Here is a 21,913-nt window from a genome sequence, read left to right as displayed (position 1 = left end):
TTCTAGATGAAATATCAAACAAATGGATTAGCAAATGTTAACAACGTTGAGGCATCCGGTCAACAAAAATGTCATATAAAAACTGCATGGAAATTTAGAAAAATATATTAGTCTAAAGGTATATTCTGTATTAGTATGAAAGGGTGAAATATATAACTGTTCCAGCCATGACAGTCAGCATGGAGCCTGGAAGTCGTCTCGTTTTATAAGCTACAAATACTCTACTTTTAAATGAGAATTTAAAAGAAAGTAAAAACAAAAACAAGACAATATAGCGTCTAGCCGAGCTCTTAAATATAATATACAGAAGATAAACATCACGCAAATAATCAAGAGTTTTGAAATTTTAACATAAAAACACTACTGAAAATATTTTGTTCGTATATTTATGTAAAGAAGATTGCTTTAGTGCAATGCTACAAAACGGGTTATCTGCGTTCTAAACAATTCTATAAATTTAAGTTTGCGGACTTATAACGGAAAAATCCTGGGTTCGATTAAACGCGGTGGACAGAGTGCAGCTAGTCCATAGTTTAGTTTTACACTGAAACAACAACAGATGGGAATGTTTCAAAATGCTTTCACTGTGCAGCCAGTTGACTGCAACGGGTAATATTTATTATGAGGAACTTTTATCCCGTGCGTGAAAGATCTGATTACTTTAAGCAAATATCTTCCGTGAAGAACTAGTCGTATAAATTAGATCTAGGAGCATCACCAGTGATGTGCACAAAGGGAATGGCTGGGTGGGTTCAAACCCCTGTCTTTCTGCTCTTATGCATCAAATATACCCCTTTTTCAGAGTCTTAAAAGTGTCCAAAACAACTAAAACTACTAAACTATCCTCCCAGTAAGCAAAGTGGAGTTGACCAATACCAGCAATAACACTAGTGTTGCTTCCATAGCACCGCATCTGAAAGGAAATACTTGGTTTCAGTGCCTGAGGTCACTAGTTGAAAATTGTGCAAGTAATCTAGACTCAACACGGTTACAAGTTCTCAATGACCTATTGGTTACGCTTGCTGATTTATTTGTGAAACCAGGTGGTCAACCAAGTAAAACGATTACATACTACCGTATAGATAAAGGTGAAGCACATCTGACTAAACACCTGCTTTGCAAACTTCGCTAGAGCACCATAGATATAGCCAGTGCCAAGATACAGCAGTTGTTAAACATGAAATCATGCAGCCTTTAGAGAGTGTATGGTTGTTTCTAGTATTTATTGTCAAAAAGAATGACTACATGAGCAAATTCTATTGATTTCTACCAGGTAAACGCTGCGATGTGCAATGATGACTTTTTATTACCATGGACAGACAAAAGTCTGGACATGATGCAAGGTGTCAAATGATCCAGCATTTTAAACCTGACTTCTGTATATTCATAAGTCAAGCTGATGACAAGAGCAGAGCAGAAAATGCTTTCAGCACACATGAATGTTTGTATGAGTTCTAATTCATGCCATTTGGCCTGTATAATGCTCCAGCAACTTTTGATATGTTAATGGAGCATTTTACATTTTGCAAAGGGAGAGATGTCTGGTTTATATGGATGATGTTTTGATATTTTGACGTATGTATGAGCCTGCTGCCATCAACCTAACTATGGCAGCAGTGTATAAGAAAGGCAAGATTAAAATCAAAGTGGGAAAATATGTGCTCATGCTCACGCAAGTAGATTTTTTTGTTACAAAGTGGAGAGAAATAGCATCTCAACTGACTTTGTGGAGATCACATCAGTTCGAGATGAGCCTCGATTCATGAAGTTACATTGGTTTTGTACCTTATTACCGATGTTCTGTGGCCAGTTTTCCAAGATTACAGTCCCAGTGTCTGATGTCACTAAAACCAATGCATACTGTTACGTCTCCGTTCGTTAGTTAATTTTCCGTAAATTCGTTCCGACGAAATTTTAGCGCCACAAGTCCTTTCTTAAATAAAACTGGTTTATTCTTCCCGAATACAACTTTACGATACACTTAATTTCAACAGTCGCTCTATAACAAATACTATAATTCACGTCTCACGTGGCCAACAATATTTTGTCCGCATACATTCAATTACTCATTCTCTGACGGCAGTTCAATTACTCATCATCTCGTCACGTTGTGACCATCTTATATATACCAGAAAAAACTCTTACTTAGATCAAATAATTATTTCGTTTACCACAATAAAGTTTTGTTATTATTATGATTGTTAACAAAAATACAAACAAATTAAAGAAAAATGGAAGAACATTGATGTCAAATGAATATGCATCCTCATTTATTCTTATTTTTGTTTGTGAAATTTACGTCTTTTAGTCTCAAATCATGTGTTGTGGTCTTTCTTTTATGTATTGCGTTATGACGTTTTGTGAAAAATCTGTACTTGATGGAGAAAAATGGATATTATTTTCGGAATCAGTGTACAGGTATTACTGTAGAACATGTAAACATCTCAAGACAATAAAACCATCGCAGGCCTGTGTAACTGTGAGACCACATTCATTTCCCTAAAGAACGCTTTAGTGCTTGTGTATGCATGACATGACTGTGAATTCCTTTTGGATATAGATGCCAATGACAGTGAAATCAAGGCAGTTTTATGATAGTTGCAGGTTGGAGTGTGAGATGTGATATAATTCATGAGTCATATACTCACAGCTCCTGAGCACCAATAATGCACGATGATAAAAGAACTGCTTGCACTTGAAATCTCGTAAAATACAACCAACATTTCGTGTTTGAAAGAAAGTTCAATCTTAGGGTGGACTTGCATTGTTGATGTGCTCTTGCACATTATGAACTCGAAAACAATGACACCACATTGAATCACAGCATTGACTGGATTATGATATGTTTGTACAGCACTATCTGGGCATGTAACATAGAAACACAAAGAGATTATCTTGCATCATGATGAGAGCCTGTCTATTCATTGAATATCTTGATTCTGGACACCATGTTAGAGTGAAAGCCATTTAAGTTGTAATGTTGGTGAGTCATGTTGTAGGAGATACTATTAATGATTGGTTATCAAAACTCACACATCAGGAGCTCCGTGAAGAGCAACTGAAGGACCTAAAACTACTTTGGATATTCCTTGATGTACACCAAGGTGAAGTGCAACCAGCATGAGTCAATGAACATAATGCTATCGCACACAGTCCATGTCATTTGTACGAGGAGGAAAAGGTGCATGATGACATGTTGTAACACTTTTATCAACCATCTTAATGTGTTTCTTTGTGTGAGTGTTGCAGCTAGTGGTGCACTCGAATCAACAATTTCTCCAAATTTTGCATAACACAAGGACTGGATGCCACTAAGATGTCACATACGCTAGTGCTAACATATGATGATGATTTTATCGAGTGGTATTTTCAGGTGAAATGATTTCTACAGAAGCATTAGATAAGTCTACCTAATAACAACAGGAAATTTGAGAATAATTTGAATCTCAAACATTGACTGAGTTTTACTTACGTGAGAAATAAACAGACTGGACGTGGTTGAAGGGCATTGAAAGTCAGAAGAAACGTTAAAAGTGTGGCATACCAAAATTCAGTGCTGTACACATCACCTACTATTCCAAGCAACATACATAGGGATGAAAACCCATTCATATTAGATTGTAAAAGTATCTGAAATATCCCTTAAACTTCCGATTAGAGATTTCTGTTGTGAGAGACAACGTAGACGTTTGTGTAACATGGCAAAAATCAATCATGCAAAACTTTGATCCTGTCAGCAGCGTCGTGTCCGAAAGGGCAAGAACCCTATACATAAACAAATGATGTGCGACATCAGTACAGTTGGAACAATAAATTAATAACCGTATGATACATGTGTCATGCCTGCCATGTAAACATTAAATTACATCCACGGCCTGCCCGCAGCTTTGTTTGTTTTGTTTTGTTTTTGGATTTCGAGCATAGCTACACGAGGGCTATCTGCGCTAGCCGTCCCTAATTTAGCAGTGTAAAACTAGAAGAAAGGCAAGCTAGTCATCACCACCCACCGCCAACTCTTGGGCTACTCTTTTACCAACGAATAGTGGGATTGACCGTCACATTATAACGCCCCCACGGCTGAAAGGGCGAGCGTGTTTGGTGTGACGGGGATTCGAACCCGCGACCCGCAGATTGCGAGTCGAGCCAGCTGTATATGTATGCATGTATATTAGATTATGACTCTCCATATAAAGCACAGACTACATTAAAAGGATTGGATGTGAACGGTTATACAGCCACTGTTATTTGCTGGGTAGTCAAATAAACTTCAAAACTACCCTACAGAATGCGTAACGATGCGTTAGTAATATTGCTCAGGTTTTATTACAATACTCATAGCCATTTTGCTGTAGGCTGGCGGAACAATGTTAACTATTAATAAAGAAGAACAAACGGACGATCCCCATAATGTAATTCATGATTAATCTCAATTATTCGATTCTACATTTTTTAGCAGCGACTTACCGACTCATAGAACGACTCTTACTTTTTTTCCCCAAGTACAAACTTTTAGCTGATAGCTCCTTCATTTTTTGACCGATTTGAGATCTAATTACAAGTTTAGGACTCAGGACGGTCAAATTCTATCGATTAATATACTCGACCACATCTAAGGTCTCATAGATTAATTTATTCTAATCCTGCCTAAAATAATTTCAATTTGAGGATAGGCTGGTAGAGATCCTGGTGAGTAATAAAATTGAATCGGGTATACGCGCGGCCCACGCTTGGTATTGCTGGCGCACAAAAATATAGCTAATAAAAAGCAAAAAAGGTCTTATAGATTAATTTATTCTAATCCTACATAAAAGAATTTCAAATGCCGCGGCTGTTGAGGATTCCTTCTTGTTTGAAGTAATAACAGGACTCAAATGGACTTTCGGAGATTTGGGCCTAGTGAATGTGCATGCCACCTTCATCTTGAATTACGTATTGAATATTTAACATCCGTGTATTTGAACGTCTAAATGACACATTTATAAACGTTTCGAACAATGTCAATAACTGCATTGTGCGCCTGTTAGAGAGACTTCACTGCCTAACTTGAATGCTGAACCGACAAGTGTCACTTCTGTTGTGCGACCAGTAACTTCGTGAAGGATGGTCAGTCTGAAATCAGCGAAAATCTACCTAATAAAGAATGATTGAAAATTCCGATTTGACCACCTGTTTCTTCAACACTCGTTCATGATTAAGTTGGAAAAAATAGTCGAAAGCTTTTTAGCGACATCAAATGGAGTCAGTTAAAATAATTTCTAAAAATACGAATGTTAAGTTTAATAATGCTTCATGCACCATTAAAGTTAATACTCTTCGCAAAAACAGCATAACTCACGCCTAAGTTCATGAGTAGAAGGTAGTTAATAATTGCATAGATAAATCAAAGTAACCCTTCATAGATAGAATGAAATTTCAATGATCATCTGATGAAGAAATCATATGAAAACTTGGTAAACGTAAAAGATATAGTACATATGTTCTACTCAGGAATTAATAATAAGAATTTCCATAATATATTAAAAGAATAAAGTTAAAAATGGCAATAATAGTTATAAACCCTTCAATAAAAATTACAGAAATACAGAGGCTGTAGTTCATGCTTCAGATCCATGCACCAAATGAACTAATATCTTACAAAATAGTGTGAAACCCAAACTAAGAAAACCTGGCTACACTTTCCCACTAATAAAGTCGAGAAAACATTAAGAACAGCTTTGAACAGTCATCAGTCTAGATGTACTGTGAGAAATGTTAAAACTCGCAAGGGGGAACACTACTGTGGTGTCCCTTGAGAAGCCATTTCTTGGATTTTGGAAAAAAAAAAGCTTATACAGCTGATGTTTTATGTGACATCTTATCTAAAAATAAGTCACACTTCTTCAAGTGTTTGCATGAACCCCTCTTTTCACACTTCTTCTACTGTTTACATGAAAATCCCCCCCCCTAAAAGTCATTTGAATCTATTTGATGTCCACGTGATGCACAGCTCTGTAAATGCACTGAAGTAAAGGAAGTTATGGGGTAGTTGAGAATACATGAATATTTCGATTTAAGTTTAGGAAGCGTAGAACGTTTATTGGACTTTGTATTATCTGAGAGTTTTTTCCTATTTGAAAATTACGTTTGTCGCCAATAAGTGCGAGTTCCCGTAAGATGTCGTCTTGCATGTGTTCTTACCATAATTTTAACACTCTCGCTAGAACCAAACGTACTTTACGAAAATCTTTGTAAAACCTACTGTGTGTTTAATTTTTGTATCTGGACTCAGATGAAGAAATGTTCAGTATATTTTTTATTTGATGAATAAGTTCCATCTGAACATTAAATTCACCAAGATATCTCAGCAGGATTAGTTCTTCATCCCGAACATAAGGCTCAAGCTGTGATGGATCTCTAAATCATATGTACACCCAATGGGCACAAGGGATATTTTACACTTTGATTCTGTGTGAACAAAATGAAACGTAATTCTAAGAGAAAACGATCATTCAAATCTCGATTACGTTAATTTTTTTACTTTCTTTCGGTGACATCCTGAGTAAAACAAACCCTCAAGCACATTGATCTTAATGTGAAACTAGCAAAGATGTAAGGCTGGATCACACTTAAGTCGCACATTGTTAGATCACTGCTTTATTGTGTGTCCTGTATAGGTTATAACTATATCACCTGTATTTCAGGTACGGAAGGTATGTGTTTAGAATACTGTATGTACATCGTGGGTAACATGTGGACCTACTTGAGAAAAGTTTATAAAATACGTCAGAGATACAAATTAAAATGTGACCTTAATGAGTCACATTATGCTTCTTACTTCCGTAATGGAATTGTTCCTTACGTGTTTTTTGTTGTTGTTGTTTTTTGTCACGACAAAAATTGTATCGAAAACGATCAATTCTTGATTGAGAATACCGGAGGGTATTTTCATCAGAAATATACTTCACATGCTTCGTAACTCATTAACGTTGGTCATTTCCAGTCATTAACTTTTTAAAATATTTTTGTAGAATTGTTTGTTTGTTTGTTTTTAATTATGCAAAAGCTACACAAGGGTTATCTGTGCTCTGCTCACCACGGTATCGAAACCCGGTTTCTAGCGTTGTAAGTCTGCAGACATACCGCTGTGCCACTGGGGGGGCTATTTTTTTTTAAATAGAAAGTGGTATATTTTCTATACATGTGTGTCTGTTTCTTTGTTGTTGTTTTTCTTTCAAATTTTGCAGCAAGCATTTATTAGGATATCTTAAAGTTAACATTAATGCTGATAGATCGAGTGGCATTATCTACATAAAATAAATTGAAAAAAAATAAACGAATAATATAATAAGCAGATAAAAATTATTTGTGTTTATTATTAAGAATAGTGTCTCCCTCCTCGGTGGGTCAGCAATATGTTTAAGGACTTACAACATAAAAATTGGGGGTTCAATTACATACGATGTACAGAGCGCAGATAGCTCATTTTGTAGCTTTACACTGAAACAAACAAATTAAGGCCTGTACTCCCGCTTACGGGCTTTTGTGTTGTTTCTAACGAGCGCCAGTATTGTTGTTTCTTATATGCCTAGTTATAGTTTAACATAGAAATGTTTTTAACAATTAAATAATTCATCATTAAACTAGTTAATATTGAAACTACTCACGTAATTTTAACGTGTTTGAGGATTTTAAAGGGAAACAAAGAAAAGTTTTATTTTATGAATTGTGTGTACAATTTGTACTCGTATTATCTAACTGATATTATTCTGCTACTATTCATATTATTAGGTATACTTGTAAAGATAATATTTTTGTTTAAAAATACCAGTTTTGTAAATTGATCGTCAGGTAGTAACAAAGTAAATAGTTACATTTCACTTTATTAACATGACCGTAGAAGTATATCAGTCAAAAGTTTTGTAAGACTGTATATATATATGTATATTTTGTTACTATTACCACCCACGTTATTAGTCTCAAAAATTTATGTATATATATATATATATATATATATATATTTATCAGATATTTTTTATTGGTTTGATTATCTTTCATTATATTAAGGTTAAATGAAATATTAGTAAATAGTTAAATAACATGAAACTAAAGATCGAGCGCCCTCTAAAAACTGAAGCAACTGACTCATGTTTGTCTAAAATATCAACAACCTTGCCTACCTCTTTTATTATAATAGACGATTCCCAATACTCCACTGGGAGAAACGTGCAACGTTAGAAACGTACCGAAATAGCTCGAACCTTTATTAGTTACGTGTTTCGGGTATTCTTCAAATATGGAGGAGCTGATTTGGTACCGAGAGTAACACCATTTTGGTTTTAAAACACGATGAAAGTAAAATTGAGTAAAGAAAGGTTTTTAGTTTTGTAGGCCTAATCACCGATATGAAGTGGTTTTTCCCATACAGCTTCTAGTGTTGTATAAAGACAGTAGAGACACAAACAATACGAAGCCGGTGAGAGGAACAGATAGAGCTAAATTATACATTCGACAAACTAGCCATTTCGGGTTGTCCAGCCTTGTCTGTATAACAAGTGCCATTATGCCAGTAAGTCAATGGTCTAAGATATTATCCTAAATATATGGTGCAGTTTTATTCACAATTTTAAGTTAGAAACGTAGTTTTTTCGTAATGCGTCCATAACAGGTGCAGACAGGAGTCATGGTTTACTAGTAGGAGGATAATTACCGTAGTGTAACACGGTCTAGTTGTATCCTTATATTTTGTGTTTTTGTTTATTATAAGATATTTTCGTTGGTAAAAGAGTAGCCCAAGAGTTGGCGGTGGGTGGTGATGACTAGCTTGCCTTTCTTCTAGTCTTACACTGCTAAATTAGGGACGGCTAGCGCAGATAGCCCTCGTGTAGCTTTGCGCGAAATTCCAAAACAAACAAACAAACATTATTTTTAAACAATAATATTCAGATATTTTTATTTTTAGGTGTATTGTTCTTTCTTTGGCACTTTGGAAACCACTGCCTTAGGTCTCAAAAATCATCTGTAATATACTTCTTCCTCGATATGACTGTTTTATGAGTATCCAGTAACTGTTGTACTTTTGAATAACCTAAATAACATACCTGTGTATTTTCGTTTAAGTCGTTTTCTGTCTTGTTTCCCTCTTTATAATTGCTTTTATCGTGACAAAATGTGGGTTCTTCTATTTCGAAAAAACAAAACAAAAACATAGCAGTTAGCTACAGCACTCATTTTGTTCTCTAGTTTTAGCAGACGTTGTTTTCTCTCTCGTCTACTGATAATATTTTCACTTTATTTTGATGTCTCACGTTGCAAAAACTTCAGAAGAGTACTATTTTGATATTCCAAACCTGCATCTTTTGCTGCTCTCCTTTTCTGATATTGGCCATCAGAAAAACGTTGTGCTTTTGTTTCCCGCAGCAGACTTGCTTGTTTAGGAGAAACATGACATCACAATGGACACATCCACAAACTGTCATGTGACCAAGTCTAACAAAGTATGCCGAGTAAGGCTTAGCTTTTAGCTCATGCAACAAAATATGTATTTTTTGAAGAATTAAAAACCTAATCGACTAAGACACCAAATCATATATATGCAGACCAATCAGAACAATAGTTTGGTTAGTAAGAACGTCGCCCCGGGTTTATATTATAGAAAAACCATACAGCTTCATGTGTTTTGGTTTTAAAATACGCTTTATATATATATCTGTATTTCAGTATAATTGTTCATTTATTTACGTGCCTAGGCCTGGTGATTAGGGCACTCGACTTGTAATCTATAGGTCGCGGGTTCGAATCCCCGTCAACGAACATGTTCCCCCTTTACAGCCGTGGGGATATTATAATTCGTGGTAAACGAGTAGCCCAAGAGTTGGCGGTGTTGACTAGCTGTCTTCCCTCTAGTCTATCACTGATAAATTAGGGACAGCTAGCGTAGATAATCATCGAGTAGCTTTAAGTGAAAAGCAAACAAATAAACCAAATTTATGTCCTTTTATTTACTTTCTTTTTCTGCCCACCTATGTCTTGTTTCTGTGTGTGTTTTCTTAGAGCAAAGCCACATCGGGCTATCTGCTGTGTCCACCGTGGGGAATCGAACTCCTGATTTTAGCATTGTAAATCCCAAGACTTACCGCTGTCTCACCGGGAGACGGTCTTGTTTCTTTATTTGTATGTGGTTTACTTATTACATTATATATGATATCTCTGGTCGTGGTGTTAAGTTTTATTTTTAAACGTTCAACTCTTTGTAAAACTATGTTGATTCAGGCTGATTTTTTTTTAAACCAGAAAATAATCTAGTGTTTTTAAAGATATAATAATATATTTATATATATGTGTGTGTGTAAATTCTGGAAAGAACTTTGGTAGTAAAATAAACTTTTAACAGTTTTACAGTTGTTGATTTGTAAAATTAACACATAATATAACGTTTAAAAATGATACTGCATAAGTGAAAAGGAATTGCTTACTGTTTAAAACTGAACTAGTGAGTTTGTAAAAGGAGTAGTTTACATATGACGTGTAACTATCAGAAAATTGTGAATTCTTACCATTGGAAATTTGGTTGTTTTTGTAAAATACTTTGTCTTTAATTAATATACATCAGAGTAGAACTTTTCCATAATTATAAGGGCATGGTTTTAACGACTTTCTATTTATCATTTCTTATGAGAGACGTTTTCTAGGAATATATGATATAATGATTTATGTTTCTACACGGTGATTTTAAATCGAAGAAACACTGATTTAATTTTATTTCCGTATTTAGCTACCGTCAAATGTAAATGTCTTGGTTCTTTCTTCAACTTCTATCACTAGTATTAGTATTTAAATTACATTGCTTTTCCGTTGGCCTTTGTGCACTTGGCTATTCATATTTTTATCCAACAATTTAAACATTTCAGTTTGATTTACATGTTTGTTTAGTTGTACTGAAACTATTATTATAAAAGTTAATGACAAAAAAAAGAATAAGATTTTTATTATTATTAACAAAATTATATGTACCTTGTGACAAATCTTCTGTTATTGTTTGTAGCGAGTATTTAAAAAAAATAATTACAAACTGTTAGAAATACAACATTAATCATACTAATTTTTCTTCTTGCTTGCAGCTACACACGGGAGAAGAAAATAAGATCTCCCGACTGTAAACACGATGACTCATCATACTCTAGTTTCTATTCACAAACTATCCACATTACTAGAGATTACCACAAAAACTACCTATGTTACCAGGATTTCTTAAGTAAAATAAACAGGCTACCAGAAACCCCATACACAGTCATTGAATTTCAGGTCATTTATACAAACTACTAAGGCCAAAAGATAAAAATGAGAAGAAAAACTTTTATTCACTTCCACGACCTTCTTTGAAAGGATTATTAAGTAAATCACACGACTTATAAATGCAGCCATGAAGATACCGAATTCCAACGCTAATGATCAACTTTTTATCCCTAAACGGCGGCTGTCTGCTGCGACGGTTCAAGTCAACAGTCTGCGCAAGTTTACAAGGCAACGTGCTCTACCCCGATTGTGTCAGGTATACGTGTAATATAAAGTAAAAGATTGGTTAATTTAAAAAGTAATTCATTGGAGGTTTTGCACTGTTTATATTGTAAATTTTTGTATAAATTGAAAGTTAAAAATAAGAACATGTTATGGTAAGCTTTTAATCAGCTGAGTTATTTATGTTTTGTATGCTGATGGTTTACATTATCAATTTTTCATCAACTCCAGATCGAATGTTCAAGTAAAATAAGTATACAAGATAAAAGAGAGTACATAACGTAATAATTCCAATATATATTCTTTCCTCCGCTGACATTGTAGCTATTTCTAGACGTTGGCTTTGCCTATCTAAGCATGCTCCAGTCTTTTGTACCCCCACTTAAATGCCCTTAGCAATATCTAATTTGCAATCTCTCCACCAACATCAATGCGCCCTCTATCCTAGCACTGTATATAAGCATCTCACCCATATAACGTAATCACTTATTCATTCATTCATGATTCGGCTAGCTGCCAGCAGACACTTAACGTCATGCTTCATACTAGAAAGCCACCTGATCCTTATTCGACGACAAATTACCTCTAAACTTTTCTCCACGGACACTGCCAATTTTATCCGCAGATATAAGCCTCAAGCCCAATAATACCCGAATGCATCCATCAATCTCCAACACAAGTCACCTGAAGACCTATACTACTTTTGCAGATCATGGCTGTCAAATCCACCCGTCACCTGCCAACCTCCAAAAGTAACGCTAGTCTCCATGCTGTTTTTCTCAGAAACGTCCCCCAGTCTTTCTCCACAGATAATTCATCAAGCCCTCAATATTTCCACTAACTCAACGCAGTTTACCGTATCACGTCTAGAAAAACCAGACTACCCTCACAATTTGTAAAAAGTTGTCACGACTTCTCAACCGATAGCATACTTCATCCTCACCTACGGCTACTCTCTTGAATTCCACCATTTTAAAGCAGAAAAACCATATTGGAAGCCTCGCCCTAACAAATATACCCCCTCCCAAGCCCATGCTTCACAACCTCTGAACAACACCCGCTGCCTACCAGCACCCCGGGTTTTGATGGTGTGGAGTCTTCGGTGATGCTGGTAAATGGGTGGAAAGTGAGGAAGGGATCACTGGGTATGTCGTGGTCAGCAGAGATGTCAATAACCAGAGTACTGATGAGTTTAATGTGGGGGGGGGCAGAATGTGGAACTGGGCTGAGGAGTGGGAAGGGTGTGAGTTCGGACAGGTTGCTGGGTCTGGGTCCCTTTTTTCCTTCTTGTTACAGTTGTTTGAATGGACTTGTCTTGTAGTACTGTTTCCGATGTAGGTGTAGTCTGAGTTTCTTGGTCTATTGTAGTTGGTAAGATTGTACTGTGGGTTGTTACTCGAGAAAACCCACCTTCACTGGTAAGGAGCCAATTCGTTACCAGTACCCAGTTAGGGAGAAGAAATAAGTTGGGATAAAGTAAAGGCTGGTGCTGAGGGTTGATTAGTGCTTTGTGGAGTCTCCGATTATTCAGATGTTTGTCAGAAATTTACTAGGGTTCGAGGTCAGGTACTCCTGTTTCTCCCCACATCAAATGCTTGGCACTGAATTTATAGATCCCCGCGGCCCTGAAGGACAATATGTCCGAGATCAGCCGTTTAATATTAATAGTAGTAGTATTAGTTTCTTTTAGTCTATTCGTTAATCTGTCTAGTAAACTTATCAAACTTTGCTCATCCAACCTATTCTTCATATCAAGCCCACATCACCTCTAATCCAATCCATATATATAACATCGCATTGCAATTGCTCTAGCCACCAACATGGGATATAGGGACTAATATCCCTTAATTCCAACCCTGATTTGTGGAACTTCGACTATCTGATTGGGGCTGACATATAATGATTACTCATGCACTATTCCACCCCTGATACAGGAATGAAGTTCTAAAAAGAAAAAGGTGAAGAGCATACCTGTTCTGGATGTAGTGCAGTTCCCCCACTTGGGTACCACTCTTATCTTGGTACACCCCTGTTCTGTGCACCGGCCCATCCACTTTCTCAATTTGGGATTCTAGCTAAAGTGTCAGCGAAGGTAAATATGTTTTGGAAGTTAACATTTAACTAAACTGAAAATGTATTTCCAATAATACTTACCTCCATTGACACTCTTCTGCCTTTCCTCTCCACTAAGAGCTGATGTTAGTTACTGGGATGGTGTAAGTCTCAAAGATAGATTACATTGTTTGAGTGAAATGCTTATATACAGTACCAGAATAGAGGGCGCATTGAGGTGGAGAGATTTGCAAATTAGTTAATGCCAAAGGCATTTAAGTGGGGTATAAAAGACTGGAGTATGTGAGATCACTGCTTAGATAGGCAAATCCAATGTCGAGGAATTGCTAAAGTGTCAGCAGAGATAAGTATTATTGGAAATACATTTTCAGTTTAGGAAAAAATGTTAACTTGTAGTTATCTGCTTTATCCTAAAAATAAAGTGATGTTTAAAACAGCTTTTTGTTTCGTTTGTGGAATTAAAATTGTTATTAACACACCCAGATATAATAATTAAGGGAATTTTCTTTTGTGTATTCATACGTCATGAACGCAAACTGGTTGACAGTGAGGGGCAGTTTAATTCGGATTAATCTACTGTGTTTTCGAAATATAGGCTAAGGCCCAACTAAAATACACCCCGCTTTAAGCTGATTCGTTATGGAGCTCTTGTCTCCTTGTCTCCACGAAAGAAACAAAAATATATAAAAAATCCATAACTCTCTAAACACTACTTTTTCATACTAATGGTAGTAGTGCACTAACTACTTTTTATTTAATAAAATAATGCAACAAAGAACATAGAATAATAAGATGCAAAAACGGACAATGTCCCATAATTATCACAATTTTTCTGGTGTTTCTAGCAACGCATTATGAACGGCTAAAATGTTATCCATCTACAGAATAAATCTTTCCAATGGCGGGGAAAAAACATTTTCTTAGGAAGCGTGCCACAAATCTCTGTACAGAAAACAACGATATATAATTTGCCATTTGATAGATGAAAACCTTGCCTGGATATTGGGTATAACTGATACAGTTGTAAATGTAAGAGAGAACTACATGTATTGACAAATCCTGAAAGAGAGGATGTAATAGGTGAGCGTGGCAGGAGGGGACTGATTTTCTATTTGATGGCTGTGTAACCAAACAAGATTGAAGGCTAATAAAAAAATTGCTTTTTTCTAAGCGATGACGATATTATAGCGAGTAATTCTTCTTAAATTTATCTGTGCCTAAATAAAGCATGTATACATCATTCACAGGTGAGAAACAATGCCTTCAGTTATAGATCTTCATATATGTAATGCTCAAATGACCCTGTTTAGAGATTATTCGTTTAGAGCTTTGTTCTCAGGAACCCACCCTGAGTGCTAAACGGGTTATTACTGTGCTTTACAATCAATCTGAAAATAATGTAAATAGATATATATATATTTATATATTATGTCGTTATTTTATACTTAGTTATACTCCAACAAAGAATCTTTCACACAAAAATAAAAACAGCTCAATTACATACTGAAAACTCGCTAGTAGTATCAAGACACACAGTAGTGTGTTGTGCAGCCAAAACAACCTGCAGGACACACTGTTATTAACAAGACTAGTAGTTTAGCTATTTTCTACCTTCTGTAGTTCTAACTGTGGTGAACCAAACTAACACATCTTCAGTGGATGTGCTCTACTGGAACCTTATTTCACATACCAAATTTCAATACAATCCATTAAGAAATACACGAGATATAAAATCCCCAATTTTTGATTGAATTTTTTTTCCTTTTTTTCTTCTCACCGAAAGTACGCAAACTTTATTTGATAGAAACACATTTAACTTTTATGGATGTTTTAAAAAATTAATACACTGATAGAACTTTACAGCCTTCAATTAGTTGTCAAATTTGGTGTAAATATAAGCTACAAAAATCATTCGGATTGAATACTGCTGATTAAGAGCAGCAAAACTATAGGATGAAAGGACATGCAGATACATAAGTATTGGTTAGGCCAAGTAAACTAGATAATCAGTTTTTAGCTCAAGTTTTCAAAAGAATCATACGGGAGAACGGTTTTATTCATTCCAAACTTTTAAGCACAAATTTGCTAAATTTTATGAAATTCCCCTCATTAAAGAGAATTTTGCGTCACATGATATTAACTTAAACAATTACCATACATAAAGATGCTTGATATGGCTGTACCGAGTGCATGCGGGTAATTACAAGAATCTATTAATCTAGATTCCATGGCACTACTATAACAGTTATTAATACTGTTTTAGAGAGGAAAGCTAACACCGTATATTTTATAGAGTCTGGTTGGTTCTGTAAAGAATAGGTCTGTTCCGAATAATAGCATTGCAATCCTAAAGCAAATGTTGATTACTATCGAGTGTTACTTTCTTATTTGCTGTGGTTTGTTGTTGTGTCTTGACAAAAAGTTATGATATCTAATTGAAAATACCTTAGGTGTGAAAAAGGGTGCAGTAAAAAAAAAAGGATTCAGCATGCGACTTAGAGGAATGAAATCAAAATTGGTGGTTAGACTGGTAACTACGCTTACAGCATTGATTAGAATTTTACAGCAAATATTCATTCATTAGTTAGCTAGGCCGCGTATTTTGTTTTACCCACCATCATACTCAGACAACCCATCACAGCTACTACTGTAAAACATGATTGTAATCATTTGTAGACACAAAAAATCCTGCCCCCAGTGGCACAGCAGTTTGTCTGGAGGACTTAAAACGCTAGAAACCGGGTTTCGATACCCGTGGTGGGCAGAGCACAGATAGCCCATTGTGTAGCTTTATGCTTACCTTCAAAACAAACAAACACAAAAATCCTGCCCTTCGTGGCACAGCAGTAAGTCTGGAGGACTTAAAACGCTAGAAACCGGGTTTCGATACCCATGGTGGGCAGAGCACAGATAGTCCATTGTGTAGCTTTATGCTTACCTTCAAAACAAACAAACACAAAAATCCTCATTGCTTCGCCACATTAGTCATTTAAGATTTATCTTTAGTTACAATAGGTCTAGCCCAAGTGATGAATTCTGGCATTGAACGAAATGTCATCCGAGCAGGACAAAGAGAAATGTTTTACATGTCTGTTACAAAATCCATAAGAATTAATTAACAGAATGTTAGAAGAATCAACCTCCAGTATGATTTTCAGTTTAGTCATTTTTGTTAGGCTTATTCTCATAGTCTTATTGTGTGCTATTTATTTATACAGTAGTAAGGTTGGAAGAGCAGATTTCAAAAAATAAAATGAAAGCAAAATATCCTGAGGAGATGGTGACTCTTCCAGATAACTAGTTATGCGTTCAAGTTTTTGGCTTAAATTGGTATGTTATTTGCAAAGTCGACAGTGTACAATAATAAACAAAATTATGCAGAATGATCACAACAATACAAAAGTAGAATTTATGTGTATAATTTTCCTTTCAGTTTTTGTTACTGATGGTACTGACCATTACAGTTGGGATCAACATTTTCTTTATTCTTGACACAAGCCAGAAACTACAGAAGACATCTGATACAGGTACGACCTCTATGTATCAAATCAAAAATAAAATTGCTGGAGTTTTCCAAAAACTATCACACAATCGATCATGTTAAATAGTAGAGAAATACGTAGATACAGTGTATGTTTCATATTATGAACCTGCTACTGGGAGTTTTAATGCATTTCTAATTTTCACCCGGCAGATTATAACGAAGGCACACACAGCATAGAAGGAAGACGCAATAACTTCCATCTTCAAGAAAGTCTTCCAAAGAGTGTCATAATTGAAGTATGTTCCAGTCAATCAAAAGTCACCGTTTCTGTTGATGGGACAACAGTAGGTTCAGTTCTTTTGTTATAGAAAAAGTTCCAGTAACTCAAGTTATAGTATCCTTGTATAGGGCAACAATGATTACCTTCAAAAGTTAGTTTAAACACCAAAATAAAAATATTATACACACACATATATATATGTGTGTATAATGTTCTGAGAAACTTTTGTTTCTCGTCGTCCAGTCCATCTGACAAATTTTGGTATTGAACAAAAGGCCTCTTATTCAGCGACTTGTTGCAGACTAAACATTTCTAAAATTCCATTATTTACACGTATCTGATTTTGAATTCGAAATGAACAAATTAAAAGTAATGTGGAAAAAAACATCTGTGGTACTTAGTTTTTAGCCCATGCCCCCTCGCCCCCCAGTGGTACAGCGGTATGTCTGTGGACTTACAACGCTAGAATCTGGGTTTCGATACCCGTGGTGGGCAGAGCACAGATAGCCCATTGTGTAGCTTTGTGCTTAACTACAAACAAACAAACTTAGTTTTTAACACAAAGAATAAGTAACTACAGTTTTTCAGTGTTATAGATGAAGTATGCTTTAGGTTCCTAAAGGTACAGTTTTCGTATGAATTATCAGTTAGTCCAAAAATTACCACTTTTGTTAATTAAACAACAACAAATACAGCTTCTAGAGTTACAGTTAAAAGTATTTTACAAATAATCAAAACGTACCGTCTCTGTGTGTAGAAAACAGATACAGTTTTTTGCCGTTACAGAAGTCATAAGTTGCTGTATTAGAGAGACTTATGGTTTATTACACTCCAATGAGAAATGAATATTTTGTTCCTAATATAGAACACGTTTATATTTTTATTTAGATTTTAGAGGACCCAGAGGAGAGTAAAGGAAGGGGTATCCATGTCCTGGTGCTTAACCAAGCAACTGTAAGTTCTGCTTGTTCTTGAGTAAATCTTTCGAAATAAACTTAGAATATCACTAACTATGAAAAGCTTATTCCCTTTGTCACTCTGTCGAGAACGTTTTTACGCTCTTTTTTTTTTTTTTGGTAATGCTCAACAATAAACATCGTCGCTTAGCAACAAAATTATTACATGATTGTTCTTAGGCCAGCTGTGTTGTTTATGTTGAATGCTCAATATTCATGTTAGAAAGTTTTTTATTCTTTATTTAATATTACTAACGTTATAGAGTCAGTGTTTAAAAAAAAGTTTTTCTTTAGTGGTGAATAAATGTTAATAAATATTCTTTTGGTGTTTTAACACATATATTACCTACTTGGCATTAAAACATAAAGAAAAAATAAACGTTTATTAGTACCACATATCTTTTGTCCTTTGTACAGTCGAAAGAGATGAAAATTTGTGTCGGAATATCTGTACTGTATTTTCTACTTCTTGACCGAAAATACAGTGAAAAGGCTCGAGAGTGCAATTTAAATCACTTTCAGGGCGCACACGTACTTTTGTTCACGATAACATTTCGTTTTTCTGCGTAGTTTTTACAAAAAATGTGGTGATTAAAGAATTACTTCAAGACTGATGAAATATATTGACATATGTGCCAGCTACGTGAGTGTTTGAGCATTCTCAAAATTTCTTGTTGCGACTGCTGTTGAACACCCTGACGCTGTGCAAAGAATGCACAAAACTCAGGTAAAAGATAATAAAGAATCAATTAACATGACTTGCAGAACCAGTCACTCAATACACCAAATATCAACAAAAGAAGTTGACGCTAATGTCTATGGGTAAAAAATATTGAGTGCCACCTAAAACCATCAAAATAAGTTTTGAAATTTAAGAGATTTTATTAAACAGTCTGATTATTAAGTATTCAGGAATGGGCCCATAAACCCTCTCTTCTAACAATTATTGTTTTTAATCAGGTATATAAACAAATATAAACTAATTAGATCCCCCCCCCCTCCTTCATCAATGGCGAGTCTCGTACATTCACATTATTGCACGTTGGATATCCCAGTTGATGAAACATGGTTATATATTTTTTATTTAGGGTAGTGTGATGGCACAACGTGTATTTGATACTTACTCACCTCACGAAGACGAAGCAATGGCACTTTTTCTTAACATGGTTTCTGATGGAAGGGTCTTTATATTTACAATCAAGGTAAGATGTTACCATGTAATTGTTCTTATGACACCATGACCGTTTCGTAACGTGGTCATCGATAGTTTTTTAACCTTACCAGTAAGGTAAGACTTTGTGTAGTTACCATTCTTAGGACGCTGTGTCGTTGTGTCTTAGTTAAGGGAAAACAAATTTATTTTAGGAAGAAAAGTTTTAGTTACATTCGTTGTAGTCATTGATGCTGTTATTATAACTGCGGTTGGCGTTTTTTTACAGTTAAAAAGGATAGCAGACAAGTCCCATAAGTCGATAAGGTGAAGCTTGTATTTAAAAATAAAATATTTTTAAATGATCTTACCTTGTGAGGACTGTTTACAGTTTCAAACACGAGTTTTTCAGTTAAGTGTAAGTTTTCGTCAATGTGTATGAAAACAAAGAGCTGTCCGTTTTAAAATGGCATACTTATGTTAAGAAATTTTACAAAGAAGTCCATAAACTACAAATATCCTGTTAGTCGATTTTTAATGATTTAGTTTATGTCTCACTTCCTGTGACGAAACTTCAGACATTTCACTTCACTTTTCATCAGCCAAGTACCGGTTTTCAGTGAAAGAAAAATTCATCTCAATTACACTTCGTATAGTATTCACCGTACTTGGATATTACTGTTGCGTCAGCGAGGTCACGTGACTAATTTCACGCCACCTCCTTCTAGAAATATCTTGTTCCGTCGTGAATTGTCGGGAGACTACTAGATTGGGGGTAGCTGGTATATATGAGACGGTCACAACGTGACGGAATAATGAGTAATTGAACTGCAGTCAGAGAGTATGTAATTGAACTGAGTATTGTTGAAGTCGAGCACGTGAGACGTTTGTTATAGCGCGACTGTTGAAATTAAGTATATCGCAAAGTTATATTCAGAAAGAATAAACCAGTTTTATTTAAGAAAGGACTTGTGTCGCTACAGTTTCGTCGGAACGAATTTACGGAAAATTAACTAACTAAATTGGTGTCAGAGAGTGGGGCAAAAAATAATAATGGAAACAAGAAGCGGCAAATCAAACTACAGTTTAGCAGACTTGATGGCAGCAATACAAGAACAGCAAAAGAAACAAGAAGAACGAGAAGTGAAATTACAACAGTTGTTGGAGGAAAAAGAAAAGAAACAAGAAGAACGAGAAAAGAAACAAGAAGAAAGATTACAGCAGTGGCAAGAAAACCTACAACAATGGCAGCTCGAAAAGCAAAATAAACAAGAGAGATTACAGCAGTTGTTAGAGGAAAAACAAAAGAAACAAGAAGAACGAGAAAAGAAACAAGAAGAAAGATTACAGCAGTGGCAAGAAAACCTACAACAATGGCAGCTCGAACAGCAAAATAAAGAAGAGAGACTACAGCAGTTGTTGGAAGAGAAAGAAAATAAACAAAAAGAGAAATTACAGCAGTTGTTGGAGGAGAAAGAAAATAAACAAGAAGAGAGACTACAGCAGTGGCAACTAGAACAAGAAAGGAAACAGGAAGAAAGTATTTAACAGTTGCAGGAAAGTCAGCAGCAACTACAGTAAAATCAACAACAATGGCAAGAAGTACAAATGGAAAACATTAGTAAATTTAAAAGCGAATGAAGTACGTTAAAGGACGATTTATTGTCTTTTACACAAGGAGGATACATTAACCATTGACTTAACCAGCCCCAGACAATGGCAAGCCCATTACAGACCCTGTAGTTAAACCCTAATGCAGACATATTCAGTCCCACTAGAAGTCACATCCCAGATATGAATGTCAGTAATAGGAGTGATTCAGTAAGAAGGAATCCACAGGAATACGATGGGAAAGCACCGTGGGAAGCGTATAGAGCAAAATTTGAGCTACTGGCAGTAATTAATGGATGGACAGAGGAGCAGAAAGCAGTATATTTGGCAACGAGCTTGAAAGGACAACCACTGGAAATACTTGGCTGACATTGAAGACAAATGCATATTGGGATTGGACTATCTACTACCAAGGAAGTTTGTAATTGATTTTGATAAGATGACGATTGGAAACAACAAAGGCTAGACTCCAGTAAGTGTTGCTACATCCGTTGATCTGCATGTCACAGCACTTAAATCAACTACAATACCCCCTATGTCAGAGAAGATAATTTAGGGTAGGATAAAAGAGCATCCCCAAGGAAGCCCAATGCTTGTGGAAGCAGTGGAAGACCCATTAAGGCCAGCAGACGTGAAGATTGGAAGGTCACATGAGCCAGGTCATCAAGTAGTACCTATAACAGTGGCTAATTTCTCCAAATGTGAGCAGACACTTAAGGAAGGGGCGTTGTTGGGTGTGGGCCAGGAGGTAGAGCCAGTCAATGTTAAAGCAAGGAATACAACTGTAAATAAAGGACATACACTTACAGAATATTTGACTGACCTCTATAAGAAGAGCATAGTCCATTTGACATCATCACAGGCTC

General features: G+C 35.7%; 1 protein-coding gene across 2 annotated transcripts in view; it reads left to right on the top strand.

Moving 5' to 3' along the window:
- The first annotated feature begins 8,187 nt into the window (after window positions 1-8,187).
- Window positions 8,188-21,913, top strand: part of LOC106457859 (protein O-linked-mannose beta-1,2-N-acetylglucosaminyltransferase 1-like) — a 37,769-nt gene continuing 24,043 nt past the window's right edge. The window contains exons 1-6 of one of the 2 annotated variants that reach the window (XM_022383906.1): window positions 8,188-8,545; window positions 11,097-11,527; window positions 17,000-17,093; window positions 17,261-17,394; window positions 18,219-18,284; window positions 19,375-19,488. In XM_022383906.1, coding sequence (XP_022239614.1) covers window positions 11,399-11,527; window positions 17,000-17,093; window positions 17,261-17,394; window positions 18,219-18,284; window positions 19,375-19,488 — 537 coding nt within the window. In that variant the 5' untranslated portion in view covers window positions 8,188-8,545; window positions 11,097-11,398. Of the gene's footprint in view, window positions 8,546-11,096; window positions 11,528-13,427; window positions 13,586-16,999; window positions 17,094-17,260; window positions 17,395-18,218; window positions 18,285-19,374; window positions 19,489-21,913 lie in introns of those variants that run through there. The other variant, XM_022383907.1, reaches the window with a different exon arrangement.

Source organism: Limulus polyphemus, unplaced genomic scaffold (assembly GCF_000517525.1).
Source record: "Limulus polyphemus unplaced genomic scaffold, Limulus_polyphemus-2.1.2 Scaffold382, whole genome shotgun sequence".
Taxonomy (NCBI): domain Eukaryota; kingdom Metazoa; phylum Arthropoda; class Merostomata; order Xiphosura; family Limulidae; genus Limulus; species Limulus polyphemus.
Note: the sequence above shows the minus strand (reverse complement) of the source record. Positions and strands in the feature narration are given on the sequence as shown.